The sequence below is a fragment of the Daphnia pulicaria genome, chromosome 4, assembly GCF_021234035.1.
Source record: "Daphnia pulicaria isolate SC F1-1A chromosome 4, SC_F0-13Bv2, whole genome shotgun sequence".
In the NCBI taxonomy this organism is placed as follows: domain Eukaryota; kingdom Metazoa; phylum Arthropoda; class Branchiopoda; order Diplostraca; family Daphniidae; genus Daphnia; species Daphnia pulicaria.
In genome coordinates this window covers 718,013-743,204 of record NC_060916.1, presented here as the reverse complement: position 1 = coordinate 743,204, position 25,192 = coordinate 718,013, and the positions used below count along the sequence as shown (strand labels likewise).

General features: G+C 38.6%; 5 protein-coding genes across 6 annotated transcripts in view; 2 read left to right on the top strand and 3 right to left on the bottom strand.

Moving 5' to 3' along the window:
- LOC124336387 (calcium uniporter protein, mitochondrial-like) overlaps positions 1 to 25,192 on the bottom strand; it is an 878,707-nt gene that overhangs the window by 693,692 nt on the left and 159,823 nt on the right. The window lies entirely within an intron of this gene.
- On the top strand, positions 163 to 1,394 carry LOC124336429 (proteasome subunit alpha type-5-like). The gene is made up of 6 exons (XM_046790237.1): positions 163 to 251; positions 321 to 407; positions 480 to 633; positions 699 to 879; positions 945 to 1,101; positions 1,161 to 1,394. Exons 2-6 carry the CDS (start codon positions 339 to 341, stop codon positions 1,326 to 1,328), a joined length of 729 nt encoding a protein of 242 aa, XP_046646193.1. The 5' UTR covers positions 163 to 251; positions 321 to 338; the 3' UTR covers positions 1,329 to 1,394.
- LOC124336024 (tonsoku-like protein) lies at positions 1,889 to 7,332 on the top strand. 2 transcript variants are annotated; one of them, XM_046789594.1, is made up of 18 exons: positions 1,889 to 1,999; positions 2,059 to 2,186; positions 2,252 to 2,381; positions 2,443 to 2,614; positions 2,679 to 2,799; positions 2,859 to 3,162; positions 3,234 to 3,385; positions 3,446 to 3,592; positions 3,663 to 3,849; positions 3,905 to 4,042; positions 4,102 to 4,259; positions 4,329 to 4,686; positions 4,749 to 5,211; positions 5,273 to 5,525; positions 5,624 to 5,972; positions 6,039 to 6,211; positions 6,270 to 6,398; positions 6,460 to 7,332. In XM_046789594.1, the coding sequence occupies exons 1-18, from the start codon at positions 1,969 to 1,971 to the stop codon at positions 7,231 to 7,233; spliced, it is 4,167 nt and encodes a 1,388-aa protein (XP_046645550.1). In that variant the 5' UTR covers positions 1,889 to 1,968; the 3' UTR covers positions 7,234 to 7,332. The 2 variants fall into 2 exon arrangements, with proteins under 2 accessions (XP_046645550.1, XP_046645548.1); XM_046789592.1 differs by having other exon boundaries at positions 1,890 to 1,999; positions 5,594 to 5,972.
- On the bottom strand, positions 8,097 to 10,143 carry LOC124336279. Its single transcript, XM_046790025.1, has 7 exons — positions 9,915 to 10,143; positions 9,758 to 9,853; positions 9,624 to 9,698; positions 9,439 to 9,516; positions 9,273 to 9,377; positions 9,059 to 9,208; positions 8,097 to 8,993 (listed from the first exon to the last, which is right to left on the bottom strand). The coding sequence occupies exons 1-7, from the start codon at positions 10,093 to 10,095 to the stop codon at positions 8,509 to 8,511; spliced, it is 1,170 nt and encodes a 389-aa protein (XP_046645981.1). The 5' UTR covers positions 10,096 to 10,143; the 3' UTR covers positions 8,097 to 8,508.
- Positions 15,526 to 19,568, bottom strand: LOC124336546 (desmoplakin-like). The gene is made up of 11 exons (XM_046790395.1): positions 17,761 to 19,568; positions 17,588 to 17,692; positions 17,462 to 17,524; positions 17,303 to 17,377; positions 17,171 to 17,233; positions 17,022 to 17,087; positions 16,851 to 16,955; positions 16,566 to 16,631; positions 16,397 to 16,501; positions 16,184 to 16,333; positions 15,526 to 16,125 (listed from the first exon to the last, which is right to left on the bottom strand). The coding sequence occupies exons 1-11, from the start codon at positions 19,481 to 19,483 to the stop codon at positions 15,650 to 15,652; spliced, it is 2,997 nt and encodes a 998-aa protein (XP_046646351.1). The 5' UTR covers positions 19,484 to 19,568; the 3' UTR covers positions 15,526 to 15,649.

The following is a 25,192-nucleotide window of genomic DNA, read 5'->3' as shown; positions in this document are numbered from 1 at the left end:
TATTCTCATACTACGCTTTATTTGTTATAAAAGATAAAAGATGAATAGATTTATAATGCAAAATATTCTATTGATTTAAAATAAGGCGCGGAAGTTTGTTTCAATATTCCATTGATTTAAAATAAGGCGCGGAAGTTTGTTTCAATAATTGTTCAACAGATCTCGCTGTTTTTCGACGTAAAAACAACTGCCGCACGCCAGCCGTACACCAGTTTCTGAAGTGACAAGTCGTTTTTCGAAACATAACTCAGGTTGGTTTGCAGTGGAGACAAGTTGAATCTTGCATTACATTCATTTATTTTATTTAAATTCTATTGCAGTTTTGCGTCAAAATCAGGATGTTCCTAACAAGATCCGAATATGACCGTGGTGTCAATACTTTTTCACCAGAAGGTCGTCTTTTCCAGGTAGCCCGGCATTTACACTGAGAAATGTATTAAAACCTATCTTGAAGTTGTAATTTTGTCTGAAACATGTAGGTTGAATATGCAATTGAAGCCATCAAACTAGGTTCTACTGCCATCGGAATTCAGACTTCAGAAGGAGTAGTGCTTGCTGTTGAAAAACGAATCACCTCACCCCTCATGGAACCAACAACAATTGAAAAAATTGTTGAAATTGATAAACATATTGGCAAGTATAGAATTGATTTGTATTATTACATTTTTAATAAGAATTGTCAATTTTGTTAAAATTAGGATGTGCTGTTAGTGGTCTTATGGCAGATTCGCGAACAATGGTAGATCGTGCTCGTGTTGAAGCCCAAAATCATTGGTTTACATATGATGAAAAGATGAGTGTTGAATCTGTAGCCCAGGCAGTTTCTAATTTAGCAATTCAGTTTGGAGATTCTGATGATGATGGAAATGCCATGTCTAGGTAAAATTTGTGAAAATTGTTAAATGCTAGCTTTCTTATTAACAACCTTCATTGCAATTATTTAGACCTTTTGGTGTAGCTATTCTATTTGCTGGGATTGATGAGAAGGGCCCTCAGTTGTTCCACATGGATCCCTCAGGAACCTATGTTCAATATGATGCGAAAGCAATTGGATCAGGAAGTGAGGGTGCTCAACAGTCACTCCAAGAGGCATATAACAAAGTAAGATAAATATTTCAATGAAAAAAATCAAAATCATTCATGTTTTTCTTTATATTTAGTCTATGACTCTTAAATCAGCAATGAAAGCTGCTTTGACTATCTTGAAGCAAGTCATGGAAGAGAAATTGAGCTCAACCAATGTTGAAGTTGCAGCCGTTACTCCCGACCAGCCTTTCCATATGTATTCAAAGGAGCAAGTAGAGGATGTCATAAAAGAAATTGCTTAGAATTAACTGATACTTCACGCACTTGTAAACTCAAGGTGGACAATAAAAAAACGTTTTTGAAGACTATTTGGGTACTTCTAATTACTAATAGATAATTTTTGTTAATCTTAAATTAAACTAGTGTGTAGTATGGAATAATTTGATTTGTTAAAATGTTCTGTTTAGTTTTTCAAAGTTATTTTACAAATTTAAAACATACTCGAAATTCTGGTTTCTGCACCTGTGCGACGGATTTTGAGTAGAAAGCGAATTAAGAGCTCTCCTTTTAAGTTTTTATCGGCTAAGGCGTTGAGATATCTTCGTTAAAAATTCAACACTCAATCTTTAAGCAGCAAAAGCGCAGTTGAAATCGCATAAAGCATATTTCGCCATCCCTTCATTAGAACTTTTAATAATTCGTCATATAAATCTTTTAAGGCTACTTATTTTTAAATGAGAGGAAACTCTATTCTTGATTATCTTAAATACCATTCGTGTGGATTCGTACAATCGTGATTCGTGAATTGTGAATTCATGAATTCGCGTGCGATTCTGCGCGGGCACGCTACAAATTAAACATCTGACATCGTTGCACGATGTGGTCTGCTTGCTGTAGTGAAATCGAGCGCGATGTTTTTATGAAGTTAAAAGAGACAATAAAATGAATTCATACACGTTTAAAGATGTTCCAAGTAAGAAAACTCGTATAATGACATAGGTAATAGTAAGGTAACTTTCTTTCTTTCTTTAGAACTATTAAAGGTGAAAGCTAAAGCAAAATCTAAAGGGGAATTGAGAGAAATAGCCAACTGCTGCAATGTTCTGGGAGAGCTATATCAACAACAAGGAAAATTTGAAGATGCAATCGCCGAACATGAAGTACTTTCCTTAAATCTGTCTCTAGAATGTGTAGAGGTTAAGTAAATGTTGTTGTTTTTTTTCAGGAAGAACGTAAAATATGCAAACAGTTGAATGATTGCATTGGAATTGGCATTGCTCACCGGAAAGTTGGTGAAGCCTTGAATGAACTTGGGCAATATGAAAATGCCTTGAAACATCAACAGAAATATCTTGGTAAGCATTCAACAAAGTATTTCTTTCACTTTTATTGTATTGTAGTATAATTTGTGTCTAGTCTTGGCAAAGAGTGCTGACAATAAGTTGGAAGTTCAGCGTGCTCTTGCCACTATTGGTAGAACACATTTTTGCCATGCTGAAGCATTGACTACAAATAACAGAATTCTTTATGATAAAGCGTTGGACAGCTCTAAGTGGTATTACCAGAAGAGTTTAGAACTTTGTGAGAGGTATTCCCCCAGCCATAATCACAACCACAAAAACATTAAAATCTATAAAATTTTTTATTAATAGGCTTAAAGAAGTTGTTTCAGAAAGAGACTATATGCAAATGAATTCCAGGTTACTTTTAAATTTGGGGCTTGTTTGTGATCTACAACAACAAGATAGTGCTGCTGTTAATTATTTTAAAAAGGTATGAATTTTCTCTTTAAATTAAACATGTTGAAGTACTATTTTGATCTATCATTTTAGGCCAGCTATATAGCTGATAAATATAATTTCAGAGAAGATCTGCATAGGTGTCATTACTCTTTGGCATTATTTTATCAAAGAAGAAAAAACTACAGCCAAGCTAAAAGGGAAGCAGAGATGGCAGAGAAAGTTGCCTTCCAGCTTAAAGATAAATCATTAATCTGCGACGATCTAGCATTGAAAGCGCAACTGTTTGTCATAATGGCCGATTTTGAATCTGCGCGAAGGTATTTACTTAAAGCTTACAAACAGAAAACTCCGGTCGTTCAAGATCGTGAAAAAATCGAAAGCGATTTAAGATCAGGTAAGCCTTAGTAAGTTTCAGTTAATTAAATATAGTCGAGCGGTCTTATAATAATTACTTTTGGGAATCAGCTATTAAGCTGTGTAAGTTACAGGATATGTGTTGTGCCCTTTCTTCAAATGATGAAGAAAAATTAATGGGACTGCATGAAAAAATGGGTGATCTTTGCTCTTCACTCAAAGCTTATTCCAGGGCTATAGATTTCTATTTAAAAATGTTGACGGTAATTCTTCATCATAACTGTCCACCTGCATGTAAAATAATATTAAAATATATGTTGTAGAAAGCCCAGGAGCTCCAGTGGACAGCCAAAGAAATCAATCCAATCTATGTCTCATTGAGTCAAACGTATATGGATGTGAAAGACTACAAAAGTGCCATAAAATACTATAAAAAGGAATTAGAACATTACGAAAATAACCCAGCCGAGGTATTTATACGTTATTGTTTTATATGTTTTTCAAATTAAGTAATAAAATCGTGTTCACTTAATTTTTTAGTCATGCCGCACGCTTCTCAATATAGCCAACGCTCTCGAAGAAGATGGCGCAACTTATTACGAACTGGAACCGCTGTACCAAGAAGCCCTCGATTTTGCAGTGAAAGCTGAGAACCCACGTTTGAAAGCGAACACTTTGAATTCACTGGCTGTACTGCACGAAATGAATGGATACATGGAAAAATCTCGTAAGAAATCATTTGATACATTTTTATTGTGCAATACGTTATTCCTGTTTTGTAGAGGAATCCACGGCGGCGGTCAACCAAATCTGTTCGGATTACAACATCGATCTCGACGACGATTCGGAGACTCCAGGATCTCAATCCCGAAACGATGGTTTCGATTTGGATGATGAAATTGATTTAGACGATGTCGTCGGTATGTACAGATATTATTACTTCAGTTTACCTTTTTGTTTTCATTATTTTCTTAAACAGACGAAGATAGCGACGAAGAGTCAGATGTATTGGATAACAATCGAGGCAGGAGAAAACCCAAAAAGAATATCGAGAAACTCAATGTGAAAGGTGAAACAGCACTTCATCGGGCTTGTATTAAACAAGATATCGCATTGGTCCGCCTATTACTGCAACAGGTGGGCTCTTTAGTTTTAATATAAATTAAATAGAATATTTGTTATATTCACGTTTATTCTGTTGGTTAGAAACACAAAGTTAATGTCCGTGACAACTGTGGATGGACTCCGCTTCACGAGGCCTGTAATTATGGAGATGTGGAGATAGTGCAATTACTTATCGACAATGGAGCAACAGTAAATGATCGAGGCGGTAAACACTGTGAAGGTGTCACTCCTTTACACGATGCCGCATCTTGCGGTCACATTGAAGTTATGGAAGCTTTACTTCGGAATGGTGCCAACCCACTGTCACAAACTGATGTCGGAGAATCAGTTTACGAATGCCTATTAAAATGGAGACTGCGAACTGGGGGAGACTTAGATTCTCAAACGCTCAAAGATTGCCTTAGCATGGAAAAGAAACTTTCAGATTCGATGAAGAAAGGTGTGTGAAACAGTTTCATGTTAATATTGTTTCAGATTATTCATTAAATTGTAACATTTCAGCGAATCAGGTCATCCCATCGATGAGAGAAGTCGAACACAAACAATCAAGCACTTCAGCCCTTATTCCAGAAGACGAAGTTGTTGAAAATTCTTTCCAAAATGATGATTTGTCGTTTATTAATCCTTCGGACGACGCCGAAATAGAAGGTCCTGTAAAGATAAGAGTATCTAAGGATAAACGCCTGGCATCTTCTGCTGCTCAGCGAGAGTATGCCCAAGCGATGAAAGTGATTGGAAGCTCCTCGTCTGCCCGTCGACCAACTGTTGCTGGTCCAACTAAAAGGAGCCGATCACATCAGCCTGCGCTGGTTTTAGAAGAGGATCTAACAGAAGAATGGATTGAAAACGACCTTCCTTCTCCAACCAGGAAATCGAGCAAGAAATCCAACATTTCTTTTCCGGTTCACAAACCAAGTTACCAATCAGACAAGGAAAAAACACCAACATCGTCACGGCCTAACAGGTTTACATAGAATAAATTCAAAGATTAAAAATTAAAGTTATCTTTCAACTTATGACTGCAGGAATACATCAAGGCTAAGTTTTAGTAACCGAAGAAAACCAGACACCCCTTCATCAACTTTCCAGGAGGACATCAATCTTAGCGATGATGATTTCGCGGTCGAAGTGGTTCCGCCTTCTGCCAAACGAGCTAAACCTTCACCAAGTTTGATTATTAATTCAAGCGAAGACAGCAATGATCGCGCTTCACCAATATTATCCGTGTCGAAACGGGCGAAAAAGCCCGTTCAATTATCCATGTATGCCTTCACCGAGGTAATGGAATCATCTGCATATTTAAAAAACTCCCAGTTTAAAACTTGTAATATTTTTGTATTTTCAAGGTTAATTCTCATTCAGACAATCACATTCAGGCTCCTAAGAAAACAATTAGTAAACCTAATTCCTCTGCTCAACAGCAACTTCCACCACCAAGTGTCCTGAAATTGTATGTCCGGATTCAAGACAAGGTATTACTCATCCCAGTAGAGCGCAGCAAATCCGTCCAGTGGCTGTCGGATGAGGCAGCCCGGAGGTACTACAACATGACGGGCCTCAATCCTGTTTTGTCGCTTCACACGACGGACGGCGCAGTATTAAATGGAGAAGACGAGGTCACCCTAATTCTTCAAGACGGAGATAAATTAGTTGGAGAAATGGTTAAATGGGATCTCCAACCCTTGCCAGAAAGATATGCCAACCTGTGTCGTCAACTTGAAATTGGTGGGGTTTTTTTTCAGTCTATGAACCATTCGGTTTACTTAATTATAAAACTAATTTTCCTTTCAGCGCGAATAGGGGAAGTTGACTCGTTGTTGACTAATGCTCATACGGGTGGGAAATTATCGCTAAGATTACCTTTAGGATCGCTCCTTCTTCCCGTCGTCAAAGCCCTGCGATATCAAGAGAGCTTGTGGGACTTGGATCTTTCTTATGCGAAATTGGACGACCATCTTTTTCAGGTGAGATTGGATTTTAGATTTCAATAATAAAATTTTATTAATTGATTACTGTACACAGAGTCTTTGTGAAGCCCTTTCAACGTTACCCCACTTGGTAAATCTCGACCTCAAAGGGAATTTGATAACCGCTGCTGGTCTTACGCGCCTAGCAGAGAGTTTGCGAGCAGAAAATATCACAGGATTAAAGGTTGCCATTGTTATTGTGATCTCTTTAGTTCTTGAGTAATTCAACTCATTTTCTATTTTAGAAACTACAAAGGCTCAATTTGAGCTTCAATCCAATCGGAGACGGTGCTGCATATCCACTAACCAGCTGTTTTCATCACATGTCTGCTTTACGTTGTTTGCAAATTGAATCGTGCGATTTGACGGATCGGTTTCTGGATGACCACGTTTCTCCTGTGTTAAAAAGGAGAAGACTTGAAGACCTCAGAATCGGTTTCAACGAGTTCACCTATTCTTCCGTCAAATCTTGGATGCACGTATTAGATTTTTCCTGTTTAAAATATCTTTCGTTACAAGGTCTATCCAATGATAGACTAGTGAGCACTTTGTGTAGCAGCATTCAAACCGCGGGAGTATGTCAACTTAGCGAACTCGAATTGTCCCATTGTAACTTAACGGATTCCTGCGTTGAAAAATTAATCCTTGCATTTGATTTTACTCCCGATTTGAAGAAGATCTCCATCAAAAACAACATCAGATTAGGAATAGATTCAGTGGCTGATTTGCTGACTTTTAGTCGGACAAAATGTGTCCATATCAAAGAATTAGATTTCTTTGGATGCGCTCTTACCCGATCGGATACAAAAGATAATGACAGATGCGTTGAATCTCTCAGATCCTTTCTAGAATGGTCCAAAAGTTTACAAAAGCTAAGTTTTTCATTTAGTAGACAAAACAACGACCCTACTTGGATCCCATCGCTTTCCGATGTTTGGATAACGGGTCACGATAATGGGGGGATCGTCAAACAACCTACAGAACACAAACTGATTTTAACCACTCCAAATTGTTCATAGTACTGTAAATATGTTGGCAGCAATCGAACATTATTCGATCAAGTTGTCAAATTTTAATTGAAAATAAATTCGTTACAATTCGAATAAAACAGTTTCGTCATTCAACTTTAAAGGCTTGGCTGGAACTTTTGTCATTCTTGTCACCTAAACAAATCATTTATAGGTTAGTAAAAATCGTCGTTTTGATGTGGTTTTTTATTAATTTATTTACTTTTCGTTTAATGTGGATTTAGAAGACAATCGTCTTAAGAAGTGGTTTACGCAACTTTAGAATTTTAATTGGCAATTATTATATTCACCGCCAGGTGCCCAGGTTGCTTTTTACGTCATCAATCGGTTTCGTCTGCAGTGCAAAATAGGGCCCAAAAGTTCGACGTGTTTATTTGAATTAGGCCACAATCTTAAAGTTCAACCATTAAATTGTGTTGTTATAGTGAGATGAGATTGTAGAGATTGACGTCGACGTAATCAGTGAAAATATATCATCACCATTGAGCCCTCAAAATGTCGTGAATGACCGACCATGGCACTTTGCAAGATGGAGGAGATCCTACACCTGAGCCAACGCCACCGACATTGAAAGAAAACAGGTAAAAACTTTTCTGTATCTGTCGCGAATTTAATTTGAACTGGGAATTGTCGGCAATGGTTTAATTAACTAACACGAAATGGTTAAATTTTAATTTTAATGTTGGTCTCTCAGACCAACATTAGACCAACAACAGACCAACAACAGAGAACAGACCAACACTCAGACAAATTGTTTTTTTCCAAGTTTTAGTTTTCGTGTTTTTTTTACACAGAAGACAGTACCAATAGACCTTGTGTTATAAACGTTATTTTTTACAAAGATGAGGAGATAGTAAGCGTTTCATCGTTTATTTTATGTGCAATCGGCAAACAAATTGAAAAATTTAATGATTTTTTCGGGGGTGGGATCAAAACAAGTTTGACCTTCCCTTGATTTAGCAGATAGACGCGTGAATTTGTGTGCAGCGATGCGCAGCTATAAAGAGCGTGAAGCTGAAAAAGTTAATTTGAAAATTATAATCCATTGACGATTAATGAATTAGCTAATGAATCCCCCCCCCCCCCCCTATTTCTAGTCTAGTTTCTCCCATTTTGTGAATCTGGATTTAATTGGCAATCAATATTGGCAATCAAAATCGGTTTTATCTACTTGTTGCGTCCAGAGTTTTGCAGATAGAAACTTGAAAATTAGTTATTGAATTTTCGTAAGATCTTTCCTTCCCTCTGGCATTTCCCCTAAAAGATCTAACGGGACGCCTCAATATCCTCCTCCAGCAGAAAACCCGTGAAATGGGTCATGCGGTCACCGTCGTCATGCAAAGAATACAAATACGAGGATAAACCATAATATTGAATCTGCACCCAAACTTGATCGCCCATTTTTAAGTTTAGCGTCGCCTGGACGGTCAATGGACTAAATTTATTGATGGCGTCCCTTTCCTCGCTAACAAAACTCGACCCGACTATATACCCGTTCAAATAAAGAGAGGAATAGAAATGATAAGGCGATGAATTTGAAATACGCGCATGTCCCGTGAAAGAGAAATAATAAATTCCCGGTCGCGGTGCCGTGAATTTCCCTGATGCCAAATCCATGGCATTTCCCTCATTCATCCGCACCAAATTGAACGGAATCGGAGTGTTTGTTAGTTTAAATGTAGAATCTCTCGTGACGTAAAAATGGACTGGCGCCGATTTGACGTCGACGTATCCGATCCTTTTTTGGATTTCTGTAAAAAAAAAATTAAATAATAATTAGACAATCAATAACAAGTCAAATAAAAACACGTCGTACCATTTTCATTAGGATAAAAGTCACAGTAAATCATTTCCATCTTCTTCGATCCTTTGACGGAAAAGAATCCGCTCAGTTTGTGCCCCATTCGCTGCAGGTCCGTGCACGAGGTTGGCATTTTACCAATGTCAACTATTTCACTCGTTCTCTCTGTTAAATTCGAATTCTTTCAGTTTTCTCAATTATGAATTCTGATTTTCATTTCTAATTTTACCATTTAATTTGGCCGCAACATCCTTAACGGTGAACATGGCGTTGCTCAATTCCATTCTGATTGTGGCAAAATTTGTTTTTGTTTTTTCAAAATCATTAGAGGTTGCTGAAATATTTCAATGGTTTAAAATTTAACCAATTTTACATACTTTAAAAAGTCATTGTACCTGAAAATTCTCTTTTCAGATTTGCTTCACTGACTTTTAGCTCGACTTTTAGTTCTTGACGTAATTGATTTGAATTCACTACACAATCAAAGAAAACAAAATTTAATTATTTTTCAGTCGCTAAATTCATTAAAAATATAATTGCATTCAGAAATTTGTTAATTTCAGATAACAATAAAATATACCCTTTAATTTTGAAGAAAAATCGTCGAGTTGTTTGGTTAAATCAGCCTTCGTTTTCACCCACTCCTGCTTATTCCCTGTAAAGCACAACATTTCAATTCAGCTTTCATATCAATTCTTAACTAGTTCAAAATACCTTCACATTTTTTAGCCAATTCAATCTTCGCATCCCTCAGTTCGTTCTTTGTTTTAAACAAGTCGTTTATGGTGTTGTCTAAGCGATTAGAAATAGCTGCAATCCAATTCCATTTGTTAATAAAGTAATCAAATATTTCGTCTTTCTCTTTTCAAACCTTTCACTGCGTCCTTTAAATTTTTCTGTTCGGCAGTGTCAGTGACAGGGAATTCTGCTGCCTGTTCCATAATTTTGATTGGTGCCGACAGTTCAGCGGTCGTGTAACGGACAGGAACGTTGCGATCCCGAAACGATTGAGAATCACGAAATTTGTCCAAATTGATTTTGCTCAGTTGCATCGGTTTGGGCACGAATTTTTCTCCATCCCATTGAATGTGGTTTTTGCTTTCTTCTAATAATTTTTCCATGCTTTCCATTAGCATCTGGCCGGAAATATCGGGATTGGTTGCCATTTTCTTTGAAATGACTGAACTGATTCTGCCCACGTCAGCCCAACTATTTGAGTCAGAATTGCCGGCTTTTGGAAACATGTCAGTCAGTTTCTTTTTAGTTTCCGTGTCCAGTTTCTTTTCAGTTTCCAGTTTCTTGATGATTGCATTTAAATATTTCGTCGATGCATCCGGCCGGTAATTGTCGTCATTCCAGAAAACAGAGTCCCACTTTTTGTCGCCTTGGTCTTTGATGGTCGTCGTGGATGTGACCAGCAAACCTTTTAAAGTAGGAATTAAAATTTGAGATTCCGTTTCGGGAGACGCAATCTCCGAGTCGTCTAATGTGTCCATTCGAATTTTGTTAGCCATTTCCGTCAACATTTTTTTCTCATCGCTGGCCGTCAGAAAAACTTCTTTTTTGTCTTCAAATTTCTGTAAAAGAGTCGAGACCATTTGACCGGAAGTGACGCTGTCGATGGTGATGGTCGCCTGTTTGGATTGCGACGTCTGCGATGACAAACTGTACAGGAGTTTGAAATGGTCAAATTGTTTGGGATTTGATCGCATTTCGTTGGCCAGATCGTCGCAGATTTTCTGATCGTAACACGACAGCGAAAGTTTCAGGGTTTTGCTCTTGTCATAAGTCGTCCAAACTGGCGATAACGTATAATCCGATGTGGGTGTGTTACTGGTGAGAATGACCTTCTCCAAGGGAATGACTGCCACTTTATCATATTTGATTTCCTGACTAAGGAATTCGCTCAAATATTTCACAACTTCAATTTGAACTTTGTCGTTCCACATTTCAATGCTAAATTTCAACTCTGGTTGCTTCGTCGCTTTGTTGTAAGAACTAACGGCACTTTTGTGGTCCAGCAGCGCCAGAGGAGAGTAGAAAAACTTTTTCTGGCTGGGTGTTGTCGTTGCCTTTCCATTGTTGGCGTGTTCGTAAATATCAACGAGAAAGTTGCCGTACACCATGGAAGTTAACACATCGGGTAAGATTTGGAGTTTCTCCCATGAAGAAGATGCACCGCTTCTTCCGTCCCTTTGGCAGTTACAGCAAGCGACCGAAACAAATAAAATGGTTAAAATGTACCTTATCGATTTCGTAGCCATTTCCATCCAAGAATGAAAAGAAACTTATTTGTAAATGAGGCCCGGGACCAGTATTCGTTTCCTTGACACTTTGGAACGAACGTTTCAAACTGAACGGGAACTCACGAATTTCTGTGCATTTATACAGACATTCGAATTTTCCAGCGTTTCGACATTGCGTATGCAAGTGCGGTGGGTTCACGATTAAATTACTTCTTTATTTATTATTCGTTTGCCTGATCCGGCATCAAGTGGAAGACTAAACAGAAGTGTAATTTAATATTCCTGGTGAAGTATAGTACGAGTAACGTATATTTCGTGTGTAGCAACAAATTTTTCGTCTACTGTTGATTAGTTTGTTGCCCAAATCCACCAAATCCAAACGTCTCATTCCAAATCGTATGGTTAAATTTTATAACCGTAGCTTGTTTGTTTTTAAAAGATAGCCGAGTACTGAATTCCCAGTTAAATGAATATTGCTCAAAATGAACTGCTTCAAAGTTCAATCTAGGGTTTGGGGATCTCAGTTTTTCTTTAATTTTTCTAACTTTTTTTCTCAATTTTTCTCAATTTTTCATGTGAAGGATTACGAAAAATTGTAAAGCAACTAAAACAACATACGAACAAAATAAGAAATAAGAAATTTTGAAATCAATTCACATAATAAATTAATAATAAAAACGGGTATACCTTATACCCCATAGACGATAAAAAAATATGTAGGCCCAGAAACACTTGAGTCGATATTCGCTAGAATTCAATTTCATGATTTTATCGACACGAATGTCGCCGTCTAAGTTTTTGAAACTGAATACTTACTCATCTTATATAGAAATCCGAAGGCAGACTTGTTTTTTCCAATGGTCAATGTGCAAGTGTCAACTTCGAGTAGACGATAAAACAGAAATGTGATTTGATATTCCCGCCGAGATTGTGTAAACAGAACATTCCAAACATACAAACACGTTCTTTATTTTCTTTTAAACCCGATACACGTACAAACAAGAAAAACAAATTGCGTGGAAGAGTAGAGAAACTATAGAATATGCCACCCATTTCAAACTAAAATTAGTTTGGTATGGAAGAAAGTTTTTTTTAACCTACCCAACTGCTATGATGCATTTTTTTATATAGCAGATTATTGTGCTCTACATTCTATGCGATAATATGTGTTATGACGGGACGTGTCTGTCATGGCAGTTTTGTTTAAATATTTAAGTTGTTTTTCATAATTTACCGATAAGTTCTTGGTAAATTTAATGAATTTTCTTTAAAAATGATCGGCGTTATATTTTACTTTACTAACGTGTTCAAATTTTTCCTATTTTCATCATATCTTAGAGGCTACCAAAAAGGACCCATGGGCACATACCGATATACCAACAGCCGGCTTTTTCTTCTTAAATTTTCATGATGCAGGTAACAGTTGCGTGATTAAGTATTATCGAAATGGTTCTCAGTTATCGCGTGACATGTTATCTTTAGGTTCAACACAATCATCTGCCTACTATTGAAGTTGATAGATCATATCGCTAACCCTGGCATAGACAACCTTGAGCCAGTCCAGCCTTTAAATTCTTCCATCACAGTTCAGCAAATGTAAAATTTTATTTAGTGGCATAATTTTGTATTTGTTTAATATATCAATTCTTTTATAGGGAAAGTTAAGCAAGTTGGTCATCATCATCATCGTTCATCATCGTTTTCATCTTCATCATCTCTCGACTGATCTCATCTTCTGGATAGCCTAGAAAACCTCATGTATGTCACCGTATATGTAAGTTTGATTGTCATTTATTTAATTAAAATTGGTTGCTAACTCTTTGTTCTTGATTTATCCATTTAGGTTACAACTGAGAAGATGCAACCAGCACTGCCATCAGCCTATTATAAGAAGTTCGTCGGCATCTCTACATAAACGTGGATCATCAATTGGCGATGACGAACAACCTGCATACAACATGTTCAGCTGCGGATCATCCTTTGTTGTTGGTAATATGTTTTCGTTAGTTAACCTGTTGGCTCCCACGCCTTTGTATCCCCCATGTTTTAGCTCTGTAGCACGGGCCCGCGCTGTTCGGTCTCGTGGTTTATTTGCCGCGGGGTCGGACAGTTGCACCAGCCCCAGATTCGCCGAAAGGCCCTGTTAGGCAATGCACCATAGGGACTTCCCCCTTGTCGATACGGTGATGGATTCTAGAGGTTGTGCATTCCATCTTCTCCTGTCACCGTGTCAGCCCGGACTTGTCTGCAATGGCAAGTCCCACCACCTTGGTCATATCAAAATGGCAATCAAAATTGGTTTTCTTCTTGTCGATCGAAATAGACAAAAAGAGTCTCAGACCAAGTACAGTCAGTGAGGAGGTACAACAACAACAACTCTGCCGGTGATTGGCAAAAACGCGACCTCTCTTCTCTCTCTCTTTCTCCATATTTTCCAATCTTCTTCCCCGTAACTTGTGAACAGACGGCGGATCAAAACGGCCTTGATTGCTGGCCCAACTCTCTCTCTCTCTCGGATCGATCGCACCATCTATGGGCAAGCGAAAAAACGTTTGAGAAATTTCGACTACCCGCGTTTTCAGTTTGTCTCTATCCGTTCAAATCGTTGAAAATGGCCTCAATTAAATGGCCCCGCATTCCACTCTCTCTCTCTCTGTGTCCGTCCAATTGCTCCTTTTATTTCGGCACACAGAGATCAAAGTGACGGACAAACGACCACCACTCGCAAGGTCATAGTGGCTACAATAAGTGGTTGTCTTGTTTTTGTTGCGCGGAGGGACGCAAATGGTAACGACGCGGGGCTGAATCCGCCGCCTAAAATGCTGGCCCGGGCCGGCCGTAACTCACACCAACGGCCTGCATCTTGGTCAGCATCTTTGCCCATATTATTCTGATTTCTCCTCTCTCTTTAATTTCTTCTTTCTTGATTCTCGATTCCGAATTCGTGTCTGGCTGAATAATAATCGAGTGGAATAATATTGTCCCGAATGGAATGGACGACCCCCTCAACCACCCGAAAATGGTCGTCGTCTTTACTTATTTAAAACTTTATTTTGTGCTGGACATTTTTGACGCATTCAACCACTACAAAATGAGGAAAAGACTAAATAATCAAAAGAAGAAGAAGATTCGGTTTTCTTGGTCAAACGTTTGAAACTGTCTGAAATTCGTACCAATCCGTAATTGAATTAGAGGCGAATGAATTTTCTCCCATTTCAAGGCCTCCCGTTTTTTGTCAATCCGGCAATCAAAATTGGTTTTTTGTTTATAACGTCTAGAGTTTTGCAGATAGAATTTTGAAACTTGGCTTGTGTATTCACTAAGTGTAATTACATCCGCAGTTCAATTTTCGTAAAGAAATGCTTACTCCTTAATGAATTGGAAACGAATGAGTTTATTACCCTTGCCCCTTAAAATTCCGTTCCCCAAATTTTCGTGTCGACGTTCATTTTGCGTAGTTACGTTTCATCAAATGTAGTGTTTTACATGAAAACCTTCATTTCCCCTGTTTGTTAATAATTAGTTTACCCATGGTTAACAACTGTCTCTTATTTTCAACTTTTCTTTGCTTGGTATTTGTTTCTGTAAATATTTCTCCTAACTCATCTTTGAAATTTTTTATTTAGATAACCAGCATCCCGTTTAATTGGAGAAACTTCTAGTGTCGGCCGAGTTAAGGATCTCTTCCATTCCCCTTTCTTTAAATGTCCTCGTGTACGCCCATGCGAGTGTGGGTGTATTCACGAGGACTCCCTTTTATACCTATCCCTCCTGATGTTGGATTCAACTTTTCTGTGGATGAGAGCGACTGTGGATGGATGCCTGGCCGTATTTCCCGGTATTTCCCAGGCTTTAAGGTAGGACAAATTTATGTCTATTCTTCCTTTTTGACAATTTGGTGGCGGTGATTTAAATTGTTGCGGAGTACGAATTTTATTCCTGGGCCAGGCAGTTGGATGAAACTGTTTTCTCTTGTTGTTTTTGTTTTTCTCAGTCAGGGTTCATTATTTTATTTTATCACGTGCAGAACCACTGCAGATCAGGCCTGTTTTTGTACCTCACAACTTATTTGTCTGTGGGGTAAACAATCAAATTCAGAAATATTTGAACTTTGAAACACTTGAAGCAAACTGCAACTTGACCATTTTTTTTTCGCCAAGAGGTTCTTGCCGCCACACCGGCACTTACTGGTTTATGTATAACTATCACATTTCTTGTTGATGTTTATTTGCCATTTTGTTTTGGAGAAAACAAATGCCCAACGAATAAGAATCGAACAAATTATCTTCCCTTCCCCCTTAAAATTCCCTTCCCCAAATTTTCGTGTTGACGTTTTGCGCGGATGTTGAACCCAAAACCTCTAAAGGGTCGCCGCAATTTCCTCCTCCAGCATGAAACCCGAGAAATGGGTATAGTGGTTAATGTCGTCATGCAAAAACGAGGATGAAGAAGAATAAGAAATCTGCATCCAAAGTTGATCGCCTTTTTTCAAGTTCAGCGTCGACTGGAGGGTCAACGGACTCCATTGATTAACGGGGACGTTTCTCTCGTCAACAGTAATCGACCCGATTGGATTCCCGTTCAAATAAAGATAAGAACGAAAATGAGCCCAAGATGAAGAAGAAAAATACCCCGACCCCGCAAAAGAGAAAAAATAAATTCCCGGTCGCGGTGCCGTGAATTTCCCCGATGTCAAATTCATGGCGTTTCCCTCGTTCACCAACGCAATTTGGAACGGGATCGGAGTGTCTTTGGTGCCAAAATTAGAATTTCTCTGGACGTAGAAATGGACGGGCGCCGATTTGACGTCGGCGTATCCGATCCATTTTTGCTTGTCTGTACAAACAAAAAGATTTGGATGAACAATAACAAATAAAATTAAAGCTCGTTATACCATTTTGATTAGGATAAAAGTCACAGTAAATCATTTCTATCTTCTTCGATCCTTTGACAGAAAAGAATCCGCTCAGTTTGTGTCCCGTTCGCTCCAGATCCCAACAGGAGGTTGGCATTTTACCAATGTCGACTATTTCACTCGTTCGCTCTATTGAAAAAAAAAATTTCTTTTCTCTCTTAGGATTAAAAATGTTTAATTATTCAATATTACCATTTAATTTGGTTGTCAAATCCGCAACGGCCGACTTGGTGCCGCTCAATTCAGTTCTCGTTGAGGCCAAATTTGTTATTGCAGTTTCCAAATCAGTTGAAGTTGCTGAACCAATTCGTTCGATCGTATTAAAACAAGTTAGTAAATTAAAAGAAAATGAATTAGATACCTCCAAGTAATTTTCTCAGATTGTCTTCGGCTGTTATTAGTTCGTAACTAAATCGTTGCGAATTCGCTGCACAAACAGAAAACCAAATTAATTTCGTTTGTTTTTCAGTCGTTAAGAGAATTGAAGGGGGGACGACAATTTAAATATGGACATATATATTTTTATATTTAAATTGGGACCGATTGGGACGAGAATTTAATTGTTCAATATAACAATGAAATACCGTTTAGTTAAATTCCATAGATTTAATTACTCTCTTATGAAAATTTTTTAAATTTATTTAACCTTTTATTTCGGTCGCCAAATGCGAAACGGCCGACTTTGTGCTGTTCAATTCAGTTCTCGTTGAGGCCAAATTTTTTTTTGCAGTTTCCAAATCATTTGAGGTTGCTGAACCATTTCATTCAATTAAAATTTAAAGAATTGCACATAGGATTTTAAAAAGTTAATTTGTACCTCTCAAATCTCTTTTAAATTTTTCTTCAGTGACTTTTAGATCTTGACGTGCTTGGTTTGAATTCACTACACAATCAAAGAAAACCAAATTTAATTGATATACAATTTTTCTCAATTCAATTTCGTTCAATACTCGTATTAAGATTTACTTTTGAGTTCAGTTGATATATTCCCGGCCGTTATTTTTGTCTCTGCCAATTCTTTTTCAGTCGCTAAATTTATTGAAAAAGTTTTTGCTTTCGGATTTTATCTGATTTTTAATTTTAAAAAAGGTAAAATACCCTTTAATTTTGATGATAAACCATCGAGGTTTTTGGTTAAATCAGCCCTCGTTTTCACCAACTCCTTTTTAGTCTCTGTATTAATAAAAAACAATCAAATGGAATATTTTAAGGCATTATGAGATTGCAGATTGCAATAATAAAAATTATTTTGAATACCATTTAATTGGGAAGACAAATTATTGACGTTGGTCTTCGTTTTCTCTAACTCCTTTTTAGTCCCTGCACACAGCATTTTAAATGCAGTTTTCGCCAAATCATAGTACGGTAAATAATTCAAAATACCTTCTAATTTATTATTTGTAATAGTTAAATCGTTCTTCGCATTCCTCAGTTCGGTATTTGTCTTCACCAAGTTGTTCACAGTTGTATTTAAGAGTTCAGTAGTGGCTGAAATTCAATTACAATAATAAATTAAAAATTTAATGTATTTATTTTTAAAAATTTACTTCAAAAACCTTTAAGTTCCTCCTTTAAATTGTTCCATTCGTCGGTGACAGTCAATTCTGCGTGTTCTACAAATTTGAGTGGCGCCGATAATTCAGCGGTCGTGTAACGGACACGAACGTTGCGATCTTGAAACGATTGAGAGTCACGAAATTTGCCCAAATTGATTCTGCTCAGTTGCATCGGTTTGGGCACGCATTTCTCTCCGTCCCATTGGACGTGATTTCTACTTTCTTGTAATAATTTTTCAACGTCTTCCTTTACAATTTCGACTCGCCGTGAACTATCGGAATCGTTTGCCATTTTCCCTGAAATTGTTGAACTGATTCTGTCCACGTCAGCCCAACTGTTTGAGTCGTAATTATGTTGGATTCTTTCTTTGTTGTCCATTTTTCTGTCATATTCATCTGAATTTTTCTTTGCATTTTCCTTCCTCTCGTTTTGCTGATCGGTATTGTGCGTGTGACTATTATTGGTCGCAATTTTAACGCCGTCATCAGAGCCGACGCCATCGACGGTGATATCAGTGTCATCTCTGCTGGTTGTCGATTTGTCATCGCGAGTTTGATTGCGACTAGATTGTTCTTGATCAGTTGCTTGTGATCTTCTCATTTCCTTTTCATTTGCATCTTTCGATTGATTTTCGCGACGAATTTGTTCCTCTCGTCTTTTCTCCGCGTCTTTATTACTCGAAGTTAATTTTTCTCTTATTTCCGCTTGTTTCTCCGATTTTTGAAACATGTCCGCCAATTTCTTTTGGGTTTCCTTGTCCAGTTTTTTAATGATTTCATTTAAAGTTTTCGTCGTCTTCTCCGGTCGATAATTGTCGTCATTCCAGAAAACAGAGTCCCACATTTTGTCGCCTTGGTCTTTGATGGTCGTCCTGGATGTGACCAGCAAATCTTTTAAAACATTTGAAATTTGAGATTCTGTATCAGGCGACCCGACCTCGTAGTCGTCAAATGTGTCCATTCGGATGTTGGTGGCCGTTTCCGTCAGCATTTTCTTCTCGTCGTTGGCCGTCAGAAAAATTTCTTTTTTGTCTTCAAATTTCTGTAAAAGAGTCGAGACCATTTGACCGGAAGTGACGCTGTCGATGCGGATGGTCGTCTGTTTAGTTTGCGACGTCTGCGATGACAAACTGTACAGAAGTTTGAAATGGTCAAATTGTTCGGGGTCGGATCGCATTTCATTAGCGAGTTCGTCGCAGATTTTCTGCTCAGAACACGACAGAGAAAGTCTCAGAGTTTTGCTCTTGTCATAGTTCGTCCAAACTGGCGATAGCGTATAATCTGTTGCGGGTGTGTTACTGGTGAGAATGACCTTCTCCAAGGGAATGACTCTCACTTGATTAGATTTGATATGATGACCGACGATGTCATTCAAATATTTCACAACTTCATTCTGGACTTTGTCGTTCCACATTTCCACACGAAATCTCATCTCTGGCTGTTTCGTCACTCTGTTCAATCTACTAATGGCACTTTTGTTGTCCAGCAGCGCAATGGGGGAGTAGAAATATTTTTTCTCGCTGGATGTCGTCGTTGCCTTGTGATTATTGGCGTGTTCGTAAATTTCAACGAGAAAGTTGCCGTACTCCATAGAACTTAGCGTGTCCGGTGAGATTTGCAGTTTCGCCCAAGAAGAAGAACCGCCGGGGTTGTCCAATCGGCAGTTGCAGCAAACGACAGTAAAAAATATGACGAGGATGCACCTCACCGGTGTAGTTGCCATTTCCGTTGGTTTTATCGACACTTTGACGTTTAAACTGAACGGGAACTCAAGAATTACTGGGCATTCATGCAGAAAAGTTTAACAAACTCACTCGACTGGGTTTGTGTTCGTCAGCAGTGCTTGTACAAGGTTCGCGATACAAACTTATTTATTTATTTTTCGTGTGCGCGATTAAAGTCCAGCATCGAGTGGAAGACTACAGAAATGTAATTTAATATTCCTGACGAAATTCAAATTTTTATTTTTGTGTTTCTTTTTAAAACTTAAACGAAACATATTTTTGTGTCTCATTCGAACTGGGTTTTTCCAGGGTTTTTCCGTTTCCGCCAATTTTAGCCACCGCCTCGAGAGTCGAAAGATAGAAAAAGAGTGTCATTTGATAGTTCCTCCAAGGTTTTATAATCCTGCGTGTAAAACAAGTTCACGAATCTTTAAAACGCAATATATAACCAATCAAATAAAATTAAACAAGCTAGCAGATTAGATAAATTTCGAATGCTACACATTTAAATGTAAAATCAGTTTTTTTTTTAAGTTGCCAGTTTGCCACACCAACTGATTTCTACCCGCGACCTAAAGGCGCACCCATGGCAAGTTATAGATAATGTTCTGCTACATAAAATTATTTGTTGCTTGTGAACCTATCCCGCATACCTAAATTGCGGGATCAACTATTGTTCATATCAATTTTTTTATCATATATTCTAAAGACATTTCAACATTTGGTTTGTTTTGCATCTCATTTCTAAATTAAAAAATGAATCTGCCAGGTTAACTTTAAAATCTCTTCTTCGTTTGCATCACTTTTCGTCGTTCATTCGGCGAATTCAAATAGAAAGCGATGCCAACTAGGAGGTAGAGACGACGAAGAGCCCCGAAAAATCGAATTTATTTCGGCCTAGATGAGTGGCGAATCGCGTGTTTAATTGGGAATTGGGAGCATTTTAAAAATTTTTTTTTTTTAAATGGGACTCGACGATTTATAGATGGCGTTTTTGTTGCTGTCATGACGGCCGGGACATGTCATGGCAGTTTTGCTTAAATACTTAATTTTTTTTTCACAATCATTTACCGATAAATTCTTGGGTAAATTTAATGGATTTTATTTAAAACTTATCGGTGATATATTTTAGTACATAAACGTGTTCATATTTGTCCTATTTTCATCATATCTTAGAGGCTACCCAAAAGGACCAGGACCCATGCGGTGCGTCTCACAGTGACGGAATCGCACTAGTAAAGGTGGCCATAAATAACAGCTTTTTTTTTTTTGCTCATAAATATATAGAGTTGAAAGTAAAGTGTTTCATAAATAAAAAGTATCACTGATATTTTGATTTTTTAGTAACTCTAAACTATACTCGTAAATAACTAGCTCTTTAAGTAAAATGTTTCATAATAACGTAAAGGGTGCGTAGCGCTATGACGGAATCGCACAAGTAAAAAGGTTCATAAGTATCGTACTTTAGTAACTTGTATCGATAGTATATTTGCCATTCACAACAGTGTATCACTAGTAAAAGGTGTCTCAAATAATAATGTTCAGTAGAAACTGAAATAATTCTTAAAAACTTAACTAATATCTTTGAAACAAAGGGCCATTAGTAAATTATTTCATAAGGTGGTGCATCTCAGAGTGACGGAATCGCACTAGTAAAGGTTGCCATTAATAACAGCTTTTTTTTTCTCTCATTAATATACAGTGTTGGAAGTAAAGTGTTCTATAAATAAAAAATACCACTGATATTTTGATTATTTAGTAACTCTAAACTATGCTCGTAAATAACTAGCTCTATAAGTAAAATTTGAACATAAGAACATAAAGTTATATATGTGTAGTATAAAGAAAGCGTATCTTAAATATATGTCTCATTAGAACTTCGTTGCAAAGATACTTTGTAGTACATGAATATTCAAATTTTTCACAATAAAAAACTGTATCATAAGTATTCTGTTCCACAAGTATATTCAATTTGTTTGCAATTTTACACGCTAGATGACTCTTAGTGTATGGTAGAATTCGGTACAATTTTCTGAAATTCGGCAGCGTTGCAGCTTAGCGGCAGAATTTAAATTTGTTTTCTTCAAATAGCTAGTACTGTGCGTGTCTGGCTGCCCGCTGCCTGCCAACCCCCGCCCTCCCCCCCCCCCCTTCGCGCTTCGTTTATCGCTTAAATTACCGTGATACTTTTACTTTTTTAGTATAGATATCAATCAAACATATCGGAACATTCCATAAAGATCTGTGAATCATAAGGTGTGCGACTTAGTCGCCACCCCGCGTCGCACTTTTTTAAAGCTTAAGGCTTAAGTTACAGCAAAATTTATTATTAGCAATATGGAATTAGAAGATATTTGACTTTAACATATATCGCTGTCGATTTGGATGCGGTAATCCGCCTACTCCGGCTGCTCACTCCGCTGTCGGCCTCCATGGCGTTCGTCACCGTCGCCATCGGACTCGTCACCGGCCATTTCTCTACAGCGAAGAGAAAATGTCCAACCCGAAATTCAACCGAACCGGAGATCCCGAACTCGAGTACCTCTCCAAATTCACAGTCAGCGGACTCTGGACTCTTTGCTACACCAGTCGTACATTTCGCTTAAATGATTTTTAAAGACCATCAAATAGAAATCAAATGACGTGGGAATTTCTTTCAGCTGGAGAGACGGAACGCTACTGTTTCAACATCGATTATTTCCCAACGGAAGAGTACAGTCCCGATCCCAATGACTCGACACTCTCAATCCCTTGTAAGAGAAGTTTCATTATTATTCCGGGCTCCTAACATTGGATACATTAATGTTTATTTATTTTGATTCCAACAGATGCGGTCTTGAGGTCGGCTCCGTTCTTTTTCATGGCCACCGCTCTGTTGGTCGTCGGAGAGATTTCCTGTTTCCTCGGCCACTTTGCACCCAGGAGACGCTATTGCACTTTTCTATCCGGCGTCACTTTTATCCTTTCCGGTATTTTATTTCGATTGGAATTATTTTTAAAATTTTGATCAAGTGTATTTTTGTTTTTAAATTTTTTATTCAGGATGGTTACTTTTACTCGGTCTGGTTGTTTACGTCTCGGTTTTCACGGCTGAAATCGGAAGTAAAAGTAAATTAAGGCCCACCTCATCATTATAACCGCCAATATTCACCTACGCCTAGGCTACAGTTTCTATTTGGTAGTCATCGGTTTCTTACGGTTTCTTAGCTGGCGAGGTATTTTCACAACCATCATTTTATACATTTAAATTGATTTTAAATTATACCTTATATTTATTTGGGATAAAACAGGTAGCCGGTACTTCTGCCATTTTTCCTGTTCATTTATTGGCACCGAAATCGAATTGCCAAAAAGGAAATGCACCGGAAAATGACTTTAGCTCTAGTGTAGACGCCAGTCGATTTGGGTTACACGGCAGCCCCACCTTCTGGCAGATAGGACCGCTGTATAGGCCTATAGATCAGTACACCTCATACGTGGGCGATGAAAGCTTTGAAATTTAAACTTCACCTTGAAACGGAATGCTCGATCCTTATACTGCATATAGAAATACTTTGATCAGTGATGATCGTTTTGGGGTCAACATCCGCTTTCGCCGTAAAGGTCAAAGCCGCACCAGCAACGCCTGGGTTTCCATCAAGACCTTCATGCAATTTCACATGTTGGGTTGGTGGCCGAATGTATAGGCCGCGGCTATGGCGAATGGTCAAGGATAAGGTAATTCCTAAATATTCTCCCGATCTTTCCAGTCGATCACAGCGGCCCATCTGAAACCCCCCTTTGATAGGCTGTGGATGGCGATCACGCTGAGTGTGATGTATGGAGCCGAGTCCACTGAATCATTAGAAAAAATCAGTCAAAATAAAAAAAATTTTGACTTTCCGATGGGGACGTGAAAGTGGTTGATGGAGCTTGGGACTTATCATTAGTTCCGTCTTTAAAAAAGCTAATTCGGCAAAATGTTCGTATTAGTCTGTTCAAAATTTCCAACGAAGGTCAGATCATTGAAATAGAACGCCATTTTAATGATGTAATCCCACTGTTACGTATAACTCATGTGAAAAACGTATTCATACAATTCAATTTTCAATTACTATTTTTTTTATCATAAAATCATAAATTTTAAATCAGTGCGTGGTGGAAATTTAAAACAAAGATTTAGTTCCTCCCATACTCGATAACAGGAAATCCTTTTATACGTATAAAAGCGCAAAAAGTCGATCTATATAGTTCATTAAACTCCTGAAGGCTATCCATCAAGACCAGAAGGTCAGTAGCAAACTTTGGCCGGCTTCAGTTGTCCGTAGTGGGTCTATATATATATTCGTGAATCCCGAAGAGAGATGATCTACAACAGCAGGCTACATTTTGTGTATTCCGATAAATGATCCGTCACCGTCAGGGAACACCCACCGAACAGTAATCCTTAATTCTGAAAAGGGTTGCCTTATGCTCGGCTTGACTGGTAAGACGGATCCTAGATCTTTGTTTTGAAAATTAAGACAGACGTCGAATAATTGTTGGAATTTATATCCATCATTTATATCTGCCCCACCTTCTGGCCATTGTTCCTCCGCCTCCCCCGCCGTCACAGATGAACCATCACCACCACCCCATGACCAACCCCCTAACGCCAGCTTGCCTTCCCCATCATCATCCCAGCGAATCCTTATTCCAGCCGACGAATCAGTGCAACGGTTTCGTGAAAATCCCGTGCCCTTGCTCTTCCATCGGCGGCGGAGTGGCTTCCATCGATGACGAATCCGTTTCCATTCCGACTCCGCCGCCGGCTGTTACGTCCGGATACCCGAGAGATTGCCCCGTCCATTACCAGCAGCAGCTTCTTGCAACGGAACGTTCGTCTTACGTGACCGTTCACAGTCCGGCAACTGGTGCCGCTCCGCCGCTGTCGGCCATCCGGCGCCACCACAATTACCAGAAGCAGCAAAGTCAAGAGCGTGACATGCCGGACATAAAGGCCTTCAGCCGGATGCTGGTCCACGATCTGCGCCAGTTCAGCACCGACTCGGAGAACAGCAACTACAAAGTCATGACCGGATCGTCGGGAGGTAATAACGCGTTGCTACACCAGCAGCAGACGACAATTTGCTACTAGTGTCACGGGGCCGGTCACGTGACGGTGCCCTGAGCTAATTGCAGCCAACAGATGCCACCCTACGTCTGCAACACTCTCCCGCGTGACGTGACCACCAGCACGCTCTGCAGGGTTGCCATGACGACTCCCGGAGACGAGGAATTCCCGGCTCGGACGGACATGAGCAGCAGCAGCCATCAGCATCGTCGCAGCAGGGATCACTTGGACGACGACGACGATGAAGATGATGCCGTTATTTTTCATCCCAGGCATTCGCGCAGTCATTCTTCCGGTACCAATTACGACGGCTCGCTCAGAAGGATCACTGCCGTCTAAAAAGATTTAAAAAGGGAAAATAATATCGTGACAAAAAAAGATAAGTTCGTGATTTTTTTTAATTTGGAAAAAATTGTCCAACGTCAATCCAGAATTATATACCGTACGTGTGTAAGTGTACATTATTTTAGGTATAATATTGATTGTGAATTATTTGAGTGATGCGCGTGTTTAGGCCTGAAATGATTATTATTATATGGAAAGGATGAACTCAAATTTTGCAGGCCTGACAATTAAAATTCGCACCTATCGTTCTGAACAACAATAATAAAAAGAT